At 48.8% G+C, this 14,638-nt stretch overlaps 1 protein-coding gene across 5 annotated transcripts in view; it reads right to left on the bottom strand.

Moving 5' to 3' along the window:
• Window positions 1-7,279: 7,279 nt before the first annotated feature.
• IP6K3 (inositol hexakisphosphate kinase 3) overlaps window positions 7,280-14,638 on the bottom strand; it is a 25,305-nt gene continuing 17,946 nt past the window's right edge. For all 5 annotated transcript variants that reach the window (XM_036887072.2, XM_036887073.2, XM_036887071.2 and 2 more), the window contains exons 3-6: window positions 13,276-13,489; window positions 11,957-12,132; window positions 10,708-10,883; window positions 7,280-8,812 (exon numbers count right to left, since the gene is read on the bottom strand). In XM_036887072.2, coding sequence (XP_036742967.1) covers window positions 8,345-8,812; window positions 10,708-10,883; window positions 11,957-12,132; window positions 13,276-13,489 — 1,034 coding nt within the window. In that variant the 3' untranslated portion in view covers window positions 7,280-8,344. The remainder of the gene's footprint in view (window positions 8,813-10,707; window positions 10,884-11,956; window positions 12,133-13,275; window positions 13,490-14,638) is intronic.

Raw genomic sequence — 14,638 nt, 5'->3', positions numbered from 1 at the left:
GTTCATTCAGCCTGGAAAACTTGTTTCACCAAGCCTTCTCTTATACATCTCCAGCTGCCTCATCATGTGGAATGTCATGATTTCTCTTTTCAAAACATAACCCCACCTTACAGATTTTTCTTAAGGAAGGCTCAGCTCCCTTCTGTGCCTGCACTTAGCCAGGACCATCCCATGCTTACAACCCTTGGCTTCCCCCACCCCACCTTCTTTGTAACAGTGAATCTAGGAGACTCCCGCCTTCATGAAGTAGACTGCTGGGGAGTGAGTAAACAGCCAAAACACAAAGTTCAAAGTGACAGGGGCTTTAGTTGAAGTGTTAGAGAATGTTAGGGAATTTGGAGAAAGAAATATTCCTCGGAGCTGGCTGTTTAGGGGAGTCGGAGAAGAAAGATCAGTGATGACTTCTGAAGGAGACAGCTCTTGGAGGATGGTTGGAGGATGATCAGCGTTTGCATAAGTGGAAATGGAGGGACGTTGAGCAGAAGAATCAGGCCTGGACAGGAATGGGAGAGAGAGAGGAGGAGGGAGGAGTTTAATTTGAGGAGAAATCCATCAATGGGTGGTTTTAACAGGGACTGAAGGCCTTAAGAGTGAAGACCTACAGAATGAGAACCTGTGGGGGGACCCGAAGGTATGGGATGCTCACTTGAGGTGAGTTCAGTGGGTGCCTGCCTGAGGTAAGGAGGGCTCGGGGAACTGGAAAATGAGGCACTCCAGGGCCCCCCTACCATGTTGCCAGCCAGTAATACTTCCCTGCTCCATCCTTACCATCAGCTATATTTATAGCCACAGACTTTGATTTGTATTGATGTATATACACTAACATACACAAATCTTAGTCTACAGCTTGATGAATTTTGACATGTGTATACAGTCATGTAGCCATCGTCCAGGTCAATATCAAATATTCTCACTAATTTTTTGCCCCTTTCACCTATTTCATCCATTCCTTCCACCCATCTACCCTATGGCAACCAATGGCATATTCTCTGTGTCTGTGAGTCTATTTCTGTTTTGTTTTTCAGATTCCACATATAAGTGAAATCATATGGTATTTGTTTTCCTCCATCTGACTTACTTCACTTAACATTTTCCCCTCTAGGTCCATCTGCGTTATTGCAAATGGCAAGATTATATTCTTTTTATAGCCGAGTAATATTCCATTGCTTATATATACCACATCTTCTTTATCCATTCATCTACTCATGGACATTTAGGTTGCTTCCAAAATTTGGTTATTGTAAATAATGTGGCAGTAAACATAGGGGTGCATATATCTTTTCAAATCAGGGATTTTGTTTTCTTTAAGTAGATTTCTAGAAGTAGAATTGCTGGGTTATATAATTTTGATGGCTATCCTGAGGTTAAAGGGCAAGGATTATATCCATTTACTATTAAGCTCTAGGCATCTAGAGCTATGCTGGGTGCCCAGAGGCCTCGTTATTCTGCCTGAGGCCCCACCATAGCAGTGGCTTTGAACAGCATCTGGCTGGCCAGCAATGTCCTGGGAGGCAGGGACTGAGGTCCCTCTGTCTTTGGTGAGAGGAAGAGTAACTTTAGGTGGCAGTGAATGATTTTCACCCCACTTGAAGTACAAGTACAATGAGAGGCTGAGAAGAACAACTGGATGCCAGGGAAACCCCATGCCTCTTCTAAGTCTCTCCCTTCCCCAGCACAGCATCTTCTGAGTCAAGTTTTGGTAGTCCTTGGTTCAGACTATCCTATCCACCTCTCTTTCCCCAGATGAAAGTTTGTTTGGGTTGGTGGTTCAGTAGTGAGATTTTGGAATCTGTCAGACCTGGTTTGGAATGTGGGCTTGCTTGTTCGTTCATTCTTTCTTCCATCCATCCACCCACCCACCCATCCATCCATCCATCCATCCATCCATCCGTCTAGGACTATCTATATGATTTGTGGGGCCCAGAACAAAATGAATATGTGAAGCTCTTTGTTTTCAAGGAACTTCAAGACAGTAATGGCAGAGTAGTAAACAAAGTGTGAGGCCATCTGCAATGCAGAGCTCTTTGTGACTGCATAGATGACACACCTGTGCACCAGGCCTGAGCTTCCCCCATGTGGTAGACAGGACAGATGAGGGCCCTGATCCTGTGGTCTTCACATTCAATGGGGGGAGACAGACAACAACCAAGAAAACATGATAACAATAATAATAGCGCTCGTATTGAATGGTATTAAATACTGTGTTAACAAGCATAGTATTACGTCACTTAATAAATGAACAAGATTAATTTCAAATGTGGTAAGTGGCAGGAAGAAATTAAGTCAGGGTGCACCTGATGTCCAGTGATTGGGGCAGGGGTGGGGTTTGAGAGAGACCTAAGTCACATGAGGGGCAAGAGCAACTGTAGGGGCAGACAGGCAGCAAAGGCCAAGGCTTTCAGAGCAGCCAACTTTCGGAGGGTATTTAATCACTCTGAGCTTCAGTTCTCCACCTTATATGGGAATAATAGTGACAGATTAACACTTACTTTGAGTATTTATTCTGGGCCAGGCCCTGTTCTAAATGTCTTATACATATTAACTTAGTCCTCACAGTGGCTTTCAGAGATAAGTACCATTATTAGACCCATTTTACAGAGATGGAAACCAAGGCACAGGGTGATAAGGACATGCCAAGGTCACCAGCTAGTAAGTGGCAGAGCCTGGACTTGAACCCTCATTGACTGGCCCCAGAGTGATGCCCTTACCCCCACCCCACCCCAGTCAGGACACCCCTTTGGGCCTCCTTGTGGCATTGTTGTGAACTGTGAGCATGGTGGGTTTCTGTGCGCATTCTAGTTTCCCAAGGGGCTCCAGGGTTTTACCTGCCCCTGCCTCACCCCTCCAGGTTGCTGGTTGGAGCCAGAGTCTGGGCTCACTGGCTTGTCAGTCACCCAGTGCCATTCTGAGCACATTAATAGGCACTGCCTGGAATCTGGCTTGCTGCGCCAGCCCCTCAGGGAGTTGATGACCATTTTAACACCCACCTGCTGCCTGTCACTCATTTCTCACTGAATGCAGCCTCCCCTGGCTCCTGGAAAACCCCCACTAGGGCATACCTCCCATCTATTTAGAATGGGTATTTGGGCTTTATGGAGCCTGATGGCTCTTTATAGAAACAGGCACCACTGGAGAGGGGAGGGAGGGAGTGCTGCAGGTTATAATGATCCCAGTAATTGAGACACCAAATTGCACATTTAAATCGCTTGAAAGTAAAAATATCATTTTGTAATGCTGGTGTTAATAATGTAAACATTAAAAACGAATTAAATACTTAGTTGTATTGTGGGGCACAATTGCCTGATTTTTCTTCTTTCAGCTTACTCAACTGGTGGAAATGAATGGATATGGTACCAGATATGTTACCATAAAAAGTGGGTCTGGACTTGGATGGGAGCAGTTAGTAATTTAATGCCTGCAGATAAAGGTAAGCCAGCTCACACTGTCAGTAGATTGCTGCCTTTTCTGGAGGTGACTTTTTTTCAAAACATGTCTGTGTGCTGGGGGAAGCCTCGGTGGGGTCCTAAAGTGCAGCCTAATATATCCAAAGCCCCTCAGCTCTGTTGAGACATCTTGTCATCTACCCCAGGGATCTGCCTCTCTCCCTTAACTCTTCTCTCTGGTCACTATCATCTGAGAGAGGTCTTCCCTGGCCCCACTTTAAGTAACAGCCATATTTTGTCTCACAGCACTGGCCACTATTTGACAGCAGGCCCTGGTGAACAGTAGTCTCCCACTAAACGAATATGAAGAGAACAGAACAACTGATGGTAGAAACCCAGTTTTCCTGTCCCTTCTGTCCCCACCCCCACCCAGTCCCTGTAAGATACTCATCTTTAGAGGTCTGAGGGGAAAGTGGAGGGGCAGATCAGGAGCAGGTGGATTTATGGATCTTGTTCTTAGATTAACTCCTAAACTTCTGGTCCATTTCAGGGCAGCTAATGACAGAACAGAGAAGTTCTGAGCAATGCATAATGAGAAGGACCTAGTCTGGCTGCAAGTCAGCCTGCCTGGCTGGAGGTCAACTTGGTTTTGTCCCAGAGCTGCTCTCTCCTCCCCGCCACTAATTCTTGGTGCCCACGCTTTCATATTAGTTCTTTCTCTCATCTTCTGTTTTATGTTTTTGGCCATAGAGGATGCAGATTTAAAACAAAAGTCAGAAGTTTAGGTCATTTTGAAGAGCTGCTGATGAGTGGTATTACCTTGCTATTTGTTTTATTAGACTGCTTCCTGCCCTTTGCAGCATGGTTTAGAAGGCTCCACGCAGCTGGGAAGAGTGATGGGGCTGCCAGGGTGCTGCCCAGAGGCCCAGGGCTTCCTGATGACATTGCATGCTAGAAAAGCTGTAATAACATTCTGCTCTTTAGCCTCCTCTTCAGTCACACAGGGGACACCAGAGGGACAGAGGTGGGGTTGGGTGACTATCTCCCAGGTTGCCCTCGTCCACTTACCCTGCCCTGAGTTGGGGGTCTGGAGCAGGTTGCTCTTCCACATGACCTATCTTAAGGACCAAGTTAGAGTTCCTGTGGGATAGATGCGAAAACTGAGGTAGGGAAGATGCTAAGCCAGTCTCCCAGCACTCTGGGCACACTCACTGTGTGAGGACATGGCTAGGGAAGGATCTGGATCAGAAGCCACAGCTCTGGCACTGTCAGGCCCCTGCTGTCCCCTCATGCTCTCTACTTCTTCTTTTTGTATCCATTTCTCCCTCCTTAAGTAGGGGATCAATTTGACATGATGATTATGGAGAAAGAGGTTATGGTAGAGACTGGCTAGGTTCTCATCAAACCCATTTCCTCTTTCTTGGTACACAATTAAATTGCATCTTAGGCCCCTGGCATCTGGGTAGGGCCACATGACTGGTTCTTGCTCATGGAATGTGAGTATGCCTTCCCCATGCTGTCTAACTTTGGGGCTTTGTGGTTGAAGATGGTATCACAGGATGTAAGGAGCTTGGGTCCCTGGATGACTGTGTGGAGCAGAGGCTCTCTGCTGACCAAATTGGATTGTACTCATATTTGGGGATTGTTTATTATAATAGTTAGCTTACTCTGACTAATACCTGTATGTTTCTCAGTTCAAAAAAGAAGAGTAAGGGAGTCCAGCCAGAAGGCTCTTACAGGGTTCTAGTGTGGAGGTGAAAGTTCAGAGGTCCTTTCTAGTTCTCATGTTCTTAGGTTTCTCCCATTCCATGTTATTCTCTTGCGGTGCCCCTGTACATCACCCACTGTGGCCCACAGACTGCTGGCTGTTCCCTGAGCAGAAGGCTTGATTCTCCATTTCCATGCTTATCGATCTTTTTCCTGCAACACCTGCTCTTCTTTATCACCTTTCAGACTTGCTTCCCTTTCAAGGCACAGCTGAAACACCAGTGCTGTGACACCCCCGTGGCAGTGAGCCCTCACTGCCTCTGCACTCCTGGTTAGCATCTGCACAGCTGAGCCAATGGCTCCTATTCCCTGTTAAAGTGCCTGTGATATTTTCCTACGAGGGTCTTCACTCTTTCACCAAATCAGAAGGTTCTTCAGGATAGTGTCATGACCCTCACACTTCCCTTCTCTTTTGCACAGGCTGCAGCACTGTGCTGTGTGGACCAGGCACTCAGAAAGTGTTTGTTGGGTGGGTGAATGGAAGGAAGGACAGTTTAATAAAGTCACAAACAAATGAAAGCTACTTGGCCAGGTTTTCAAATGTTCCCACCATCGGGGCTCGCTCCACTCTCTGCTCTTTAGTTCTACTACTCCAAACCACAAAATCCCCATTGTGAATGGGCTGGTCTGTCCACAGGCTCATGAGCATGCTGGGCTTTTCCTTCCCATCACGCCCCACCCTCCCACCAATCCCTCAGCCCCTTCCCCGCTCTTGCCACCCTTCAAGGTCCAGATGAAGTCTCACCTCCAGCAGTTTCTGTGACAACTCTGCTGTCAGAGAACCTCCTTAGCCTCATGGGCTTGATCACCTGCCCCACACAGGTTAACCCTCTGTGTCATCGGGTACTATCTGGTGTGGTTTGTTCATGTGTTTTCTTGCCCCTGCAATTAGAATCTCAGCTCCCAAAAGTTAGATCTTCCACAGTACTTAGCAAAGAGGTCAGGGGCCAATAGCTGTTCAGTGCAGGAATACACCTGCTGATTGCTGGATATCTAGAGCTCCCACATCCCTTTTCCATTTTCAAGTAAACTCAGCTTGGAAATCAAATACACATACACACTTCCTCTTTCCACACCTTTCTGTTCTCCCTGTGCCGAGATTTGCAGTAACTGGGTGGACTCCTTCAGCTGGGTTGCTGACTCTGCAAAGCTTGTGCAAACTGGCAGGTGACAGTGCTCCCTCTGAGTCCTGAAGTCCAATAAGAACGGTCTGAATCCAGTAGCCATCTCTGTCCCTTGCAACAGACTGCACCTTTGCAGGCGTCATCTTCAGGGGTGGATGGGAGTTCTGGTGAGGCCTCAAACAATTTGTAGAAGAGGAGAAGGCCTCATGAGGGTGCCAGTATAAAGGAGTAGCAGAGAGGGGCACCACATGGGCAGGAATCAGGAGCCAGCCTACGGAGAGTGGGTGCAACACAGTTAGCGATGCAGGTGGCCAGCCCTAAAATACTTAGATTCTAGTTGAGCATTCCCACCTCATCCTCAGGCAGGTCCTGCCATACCGAGGGCTGAGCATAGGGCCAGGAATCAGAAGCTTAGCCGGGGAGCTTTGAACTTGGTGCATGTGTTACCAGGTTCTCAAACAAGGAAGTGGCCCAGAAAAGGGAATATTTAGGGCTTCATTTTGTTGTTAGCAAATATTTAGTTTTCAGCTGACTTCCTTTTGCCACCCAGCCTGCTTGGACTCAATTCTCCCACCATGGGCATGGAGCTTGCAAATTAATCACATCATTACCTTAGCCAAACATAATTATGGAAGTTGACTTGCTTTGAAATCCATATGATGTATCCTCAAATTAAACAAAAGTTTTGTATGTGGGCCATCCTTTCCTTCTATTAGTGTGGATTTTAGAAAGTTGATGGTAATTAGCCATGAGAATACAAAAAATATTTTATTTTGCACTATATAAAATTCAAATGAAAAGACCACTTCTCAGGTCTGGTGCCTGCCTTGTAGATACATGCAAATAATTTATTAGCCACTATTTTCCACCCGGGTTCCCCAAAGGATTGCAGGAAATTGGTGAACTGTTCTTGCTGTATACTCTAGTCACCCATAAATTGGAACTGCCGTACAGTATGATGATCAGAATAAACAAACAGAAAGGGTAATAAGGCATACCAAATAATCACTGGTGACCTCAGCAATTTTATTAACAAATTTATTTCCCTAATTAGGTAACGGATCTCAGTGCTTGACTCAAGGGCATTGTAATAGGTTTCCACACTGCAGAAGAAGGAATTAATTAATATTTGCTCTTTGTTCCGTATTTACACTTGTCCCCCAGTCTTGTAAACATTGTGCCTGGTTTCCTCCGTCCTCCAGGCATCTCTCTTCTGACTCCCCACCCCACCCCCGAAATAAATAAATAGAAGGTGGAAAGTTTAACATCAGTGGTTCCTCCTTATGCACAGTCCACACCCACTGGAAGCTGCATTTCAGGGTCGGAGGCATTTTGAGGTGAGAATCTGGCAGGATCCTCACTTCCAGTTGGTACTTGGGAATCTGGAAAGAGACCCTTCTTTCCGCAGGCAAAAGTGGAGAACCTGGGGGTCTCAGTTTGCCCTGCTATGTCAGGCTTGTCCTTGTCTATGCAGAACCTGAGTACAAAGCCAGTGAGATGGGCAGATCTGTCCTGCTTCATCCTGTCCCAACTAGAATGCCTTTTGGGAAGGGAAGAGACATTCATTAGCTCTGTCCGCCCTAGAGGCGGGCAGCCCCTGTGAGCAAAAACCATAAACTCATGAACTCTCTCCAAGTCTTCTTCAAGTAAAGTCTTTTGCCTCATAGTTTGCAAGGACTGCAGCATGAAAAGAAAAAAGCATCCTTAAATACCTTTACTCCAGGCAAATATTACAGAATATCACTCTAATGCTGGCCTCTAACTCATACTGCACCCCTCCACTGTACTCCAAAATGGTGTCATTTCGCCCTGACTGTCCAGCCTGCAATGGCCAGCATTAGCGCGAGAAGCCAGGATATATGGATATATGGATATATGGATATATGGAAAGCACCTCCAGAGCTGGTTTCCTTGGCAGCTGTTAATAGAGTCTGCCATGTCTAGAGGTGGTTTTTGAACATAGATACAATTATTACAAAGACATCTAAGAGGTAGATAAACTACCCTAGCTACCAAGAGGTCCCTTTTGAGATCTGTACTCCGGAAAAATCCAGATGGACCCCAGAAGTCTCATGCTCCCTCTTGAATATCCTGCAGGATCTGGATGAGGTTTTCCAGGCCTAAGATATAGCCCAGATCTGGTCCATCATAGGTGGTATGCTCATTCCAGGAGCCTTTGTATGTGGTGTGAGCAAAGTCAATCATCCGGATGTCAACTTTGGCGAGACCTACTGGAGAGCTGCTGTGGGCAGTCTGCGGAGCCTCCTGAGGGTGCAGGCCACGTGGGGTCCTTTCCAGCAGTTCCTGCCCATCGTAGATGATGAGGAGAGAGCTGGAGTAGAAGCGATAAGAACTCTGGCTCTTAATGACTGAGAGGAGGGCCTGGAGCTGGTGCTGGATGGGCTCCAGGAGCTCTGTCCGGAGGCGGGTTCCATCATGCAGGAACTGATAGAGGGCTTGTCTGAAGCCCTCAACTGAGAGTTTTCTTCCATAGTACTTGTCTTTGCAGAGAAAGTGCTTCTTATCAACTTGATATACCTTGTATTAAAAAGAAGGAAATAAATGTAAAGAGTTGCAAACAAAAAATGATTGCATCTGCTACAGTTGCAGCATTACAGGCTAACATAATATATAAACAGATTTCCAGGAGACGCAGGGCAAGAATGGCTGAAATGAATGGGAAGAGGATCTTTCATCAAGGACCAATGTAACTTTCACATTTTAAAATGCTTTCTTAAGAGTGTTTAATAGGAATTCAAGGTCTAAAGATCCTTCACCCCACAGAGGTGACTCTCCTCCCAGAGGAAAGGGTTTGGATCTCCTTTCTTGTGAATTCCAATGTCAACCTCCAAATCATGTTGTCAATCCTGGCTTCTGGCCCTCCTCCGTTGAAATATTAGCAAACTCAAGCTAGAAAGCTTTAGTAGGAATCTGAAATCACAGCCAATGGCCTTGAAAAGCCAACTAGATTAAATTTTCCCCAACAAAGCTGTTTAAGTTCTTTCTCTGCAGATTTTAAGGAAACAGTAATGGCTGTTGGGGTAGAGTGGGGTGAACTGTTTTTTGAAGATTAATGAGATAGGCTAGATCAGGTGTAGACGGAGTTTTCAGGCAGCCGGTGCAGCTGAGGGAAGCCAATGGAGCAGGAGGTTCGTAGCAGTCTGTGGGGCTGGTGGCTCCTCTCCGTGGCACCAGCTTCTCCCCCTGGAGGGAGCAGATGGAGGAGAGATGCCGGTGGGGGGGATGGAGGCAGCCACTCCCATTTCATTCAGATGGCACAGACAACAGCAGAGGCTGAACCAGGGCCAGTGGCTGGTGTGGCCAGAGGGTGACTTGGCACATCCCTGCCTGGCACAGTGGGGAAGGATTGCCTGTACCTGGCCAAGACACTTTCTCAGATCTTTCCTCCCTTCGGATTATATGATATGTTTATGGAAAACCAGTGCTGGGAAAAAATCAGAGAGATACGGTAGACTTAGTATTGTCTTTGGAGGGTGGAGATGGGCCTGTAGATTAGCCGGCATAAATACATGACAGGCATCACTTTCTAATTAAATCAGATCAATTTCAGAAGGTTTGAGATCCAGAGAGAGCTTCCATTTACACCACAAATCATCACACTCTATTCTCTTGCATTCCAAGCCTTCCAAGGGACATTTGTGCAACAAATTTATAGACTCAACTTCCAGCTTCAAGGGATGGCAGTTTCAGTTAAGGAAAGCTGTGACGTTTAGTGTCGAATTGGTGTCTGGTTTTGCTTGGAGTAGATAGACTATAAGAGTGAACAAGTGGAGGATATTTGTTTCCTTCTCTTCTCCTGCAGTCCCTGCAATAAAGCCACATTAGAGCAGCAAAAAAGATGAGTAGAGTCTGGGAAATATAAAAAAAAAAATATTTCTTTGCCTGGGCTTAGCAGGTATGACCTTCCCACTTTGTCAACAAGAACAGGTAGCAAAAAGAGACAGAAAAGGTGGAGTAAGTAGAGGGAATGACTAATAAGAATTCAAAGAGCAGGCTGCCTTACAGCATCTGAGGAGAGGGGTCAGCTTTATCATTCAAGAGAATGTGGAATCCACGGAGTGCATGAGGAAGCCCCTCTCTCAGTTCTTTTCCCAGCTCCTGCTCACACACTATCATCAAAATTCTGCCCTCAACCTGGGCAGGACCCATGTGACCCCTGTGGAAAGTTTCAGCTGCCAGAGACCCTGAGATTGAGTTTAAAATTGCTGGGGTTTTGACACCACTGTCTTGAAAGGTTATCTCAAAAATATCCAGCATGTCATAAATCAGGACATGCATTTCTAGCTGCCACCTCTGTTGCTCCCCCAAAGTGAAGGGCTCTGCAGGGGCAGCAGTGTCCGCATGGGAAACATCCTTGCCTCACAGTGGGCATGGCAAGATACCCAGCCTTGCAGGGCGCCCCTGCCTCCTACCTGCATGCCGCAGATGCGCACGCCCAGGCAGGCAGAGGTGCTCTGCGCGCACTTCCTCACGTGGCGGGCCTTCTTCTCCTCGGACACATCATCCCCGTGCTGCCGGGTCCCCATCTTCAGGTCCAGGATGCAGGGATGCTTGTACTGTGACACGACATTTTCCAGCAACAGGAAGCCTGATCACACCGGATTAAGGAGGCTCTGAGGACATAAGGGCTGCTGCCTCACAATAGGCAGGTAGCACACTTCCGAGGCTGGATGGACCTGGCTCCCTACTCTGGGCTCCATTCGTTCATGCCTTATTCTTTCAATACAGACAAGCCAATCGTTGCTATTAAGAATTCAAGGTATTAGCTCTGCAGGCTGCTATAATAAGTCTGTTTATTTAGGAGGAGTTTATGAGTATGTGAGCTTCTTTTTCCTCTTTGCTCTGAGGTTGAAATTTAAATGCAGCCATGAAATCCCTGTCAGGCCATGCCCAACTTACATTTTATGGAAGAAAATCATAAGGCTAAAACTTCAAGTCACTGAATGGGCCAATACCTTTTGGGAGAAGTGGGTTGATGTCAGCTTTGGAGATGAGTTGCAGGAATATTAATTTCAGTGGAGTCATTATCCTGCAAAAGCTTCTTAGGGATTAGGGTTGCAGATGCGTCTTAATAAATACTGTGGAACCAGCGTCCATTTGCAGGCAGATGCCCAGTGGTGACAAAGAAGCATTTCAAACCTAAATTTGTTTCCTAAGAACTTGGCAGCCTGAGAGGGAGGGTCCCCTGAGGATCCACCCCATGGGCACTGCCCTAAAGGAGGAGCCACACCCCCTCTCACCCCATCAGCTCCATGGGAGACTGGGAGAAGTTGGAGGGATAGAAGGAAGCTGGGGTGCGGGGGATGTTCCCACCCAGTCATCAACCCTTTCTGCCCACAGAGACCCCCCACCCAGCCTGTCCTTACTGCCCAGGTGGCAGGGACACAGCCAGTGGCCTGACCAGGGGCACTGTGTTCAGCTTAATTCCCCTTAATTCTGTGTTCACTCTGACTTCCCCATGCTCTCTGACTTTTCCAGAGAGGTCGGATTTCAAGGTCCCAGGTTTGAAGGCTTGTGCCTCAAACTCTCCCTCACAGAAGGTTCCCCCTCCCCACCCACCCCTCCCTTGGCCCGTGTGTGTGTCTCTGTCTCTGTCACCCCCTCACTGTCGGGGCCCCTGATGGACCCACTGTGCACGGTGTGGAGGGCGGCCTAGGATACAGTGCCGCTTGTTCTCTGGGTACTCGGTGCCCAGGCGGGTCAGGTGGGCCTGGTGGCACTGCAGGCCCCACGGGTTGAAGCTCATCCTCTCAGGCTGGTTCCCATTGGCATCCTCCACCAGGGAGGAGACTTGGGCATTGAGGTGGAACTCAGACCTCTGGAGCGATATGGCCGGGCTGCAGTGAGAGAAGCACATGACAGTCAGGGCAGCTGTGGCCAGAGGCCTGGGGATGTGCAAGTCCCTGTGACTGACTGGGCTCTCCCGGCTGGACTCTGACGTGGACTATCCCTGGCTGCCCTCCAGGATTCCTGCAGGCCCTTGGAGTACCCTTCCACCCACCCAGGCCCCAGACACCAGATCAGGCCACACTGCCACTCTCAAGGTGGAGCTGAACCCCAGAATAACTCTAAACCCCAGGAAAACTCATTCGAGCCTGTCGCCTCCTCAGATGCTGCAGTGGTTTAAATTCACCTGGGAGCCACCTGGATTATTGTCTCTATTGAGGCAACACAGTATGGGTGCAGCGACCCTGTCCAGGACCAGGAGACGGGGGTTTAGGCTGTTACTGTGCCATGTCCTCATCCCCCTGAGACCTCAGAATGCCAAGGGGCATGGGGATCGCAGCTCCTTGGTCCACCCTCTCTCCTCCCTCCGCATCTCAGCTTCCCCATCTGTGAAATGGAGATACCATGTGCCTGCTTCCTCACACGGAGCCCAGAGGCTTAATTAGATCTGCCCTCCTTGGGAAAGGGAGGTACTTTCATTAGCTCCCTTTGTTTCCCATAAATGTTTAAAAATTCCTCAGGATCCTTTTCATCTGAGCTCACATTTTCAGAGGTTCTGGAGGCCTCTCCGAGGGTGTGGGGTCCCCTGAGCCACCTGCACCTCCTAGGCCCCATTGAGTGCTGCACTGGCTTCTCCCCTGTCCTACCCCAACTGCTAAGGAAGGATGGTTCCTGAGAGCCACCAGCCACTTTTCCTTTATGCCAACTACTTGAGAAGAATCTCACTCTGCACATTTTCCCCCCAGAGACACTCTGGATCTTGGAGACACAGGCATTTAATTAAACAAATATGGACTCTACATGTGCATCAGCTTCTGAGATGAAATGCATTAGAATCCTCCCTCTAGAAGTGGCATGAAAGCAAATTCATTCCTTTCTTTGGGCACAGTGGTTATTTTAGACAGAGCCTTCATCTGAATTTCTCGGCTCCGGCCCTAATGGGGAGCTGTTGGCCTTGGCACAGGTGGGTACAGTTCTGGTCCCTGCTAGGGACGAGCTGCCCCGTTTCTGGCATCCTGCCAAGTGGCCCTCACCTCTCCTTGAGCGAGTGTGCCAGCTGGGTGTGCTGCCACTGGGTGGGGGGCCGGGCACTGCCACCACCGCTGGTGGTCTGCTGGAGCGTCTGCCATATCGCCACAGCCGCCGAGTCCGTGGAGACCTTGAGGGGCCCCCGCTTCTCCTTCAGCGGGTTGGCAACCAGGCTGAGATGGCCTCGGCTGTCTTTCCGGAGGTGCACCGTGATGGTGCCTGCAGTGCACACGAAGGAGGGGTGGGGGGAGAAACCAGATGGAATTTACCTCAGTGGACACTTTGTAGTGGATGGCATCCTTTTGACAATGGCACTGGTCAACCTACCCCCTTCCCCAACTCCTCTCTCAGCGAAGAGCTATGGGACTGGCCTGAACCTGGTGCTGTTCCAGAATGAGACCAGAGCCACGGAGCCTGCAGAAAATAGCCTTGGGCTAATCTTGGCACAGCTTCTGCCTCATCATGGTTCTCTGCCCCTCCTTGCTTTAAACAAAGCCGGCCCTGTACATTTTGTTCTCGCATTGTGGTTCCCCTTTGCAGTCACACCTTCCCAGTCATGCCACCTGGGCCCAACCTCAGGGGTTGGAGCCGGTCCTCTGCAAAGAGGGCCCCTCAGAGTGGCAGTCAGGGAAGTTGGGGCCTCCCCTTCCTCCTCTTACCCTTTGCCTCCCTCCTCATCCTTTCTCTCCCCTCTGTCTGTATGTGACCAGCTTCTTCCAGGAAGCCTTCCTCAGATGGCCTTCTGGGGCTCAGAACTCTGTCCTCTCTCTGGTGGAACATGGTTTTTTGATATAAAACAGAGTTGTGAGATTTGTCCAGCGCACAGTGCCTGCTAACTGTGGGATCAGGGCACAGCGTGTGACACCATCACCGGCTGTGGAAGCGAAGAGTGGGAGCAAGCTCAGTGAGCAAGAGAGCTAACGGGGCTTCTCCTGGCACTGGCCAAGCTGGGCGGCCAGCCCTGGCATGCACGTTAACAGTTCCATGGTCACCCCCTTTGAGTTTCTTGCTCTGGTGGCAGAGTCCAGGCCTCTCTGCTTAGCGTCTTGGGGGTGCCACACCTCACCAGAGTTCTGGTGAAGAGGGAGCGATAGTCCTGGTAGTGGCACAGGAGACGGCCCCACCAGTGCTCTTCTGAGAACTGGGTCTCTAGAGTACTTGGTTCCCAGCTCTTCCTGCAGATGATGACCTGAGGGTTCTGGTTGCTCCTTCTCCCACCAGCCTACTCTCTACCTGCGTCCACCCTGCTTTGGGCCTGAGACGCTGACCCTGTAGAGTACCCACAGCATCCTTGCCCCTTGGTTTCCCATGAATCTGGCCAACGGGGGACATTGCAGCAAATGGCAGGGAGGAGCAAGGCCAGGGTAT

The sequence above is a fragment of the Manis pentadactyla genome, chromosome 16 (genome assembly GCF_030020395.1).
Source record: "Manis pentadactyla isolate mManPen7 chromosome 16, mManPen7.hap1, whole genome shotgun sequence".
Taxonomy (NCBI): Eukaryota; Metazoa; Chordata; class Mammalia; order Pholidota; family Manidae; genus Manis; species Manis pentadactyla.
This window is presented reverse-complemented; position numbering and strand designations above follow the sequence as displayed.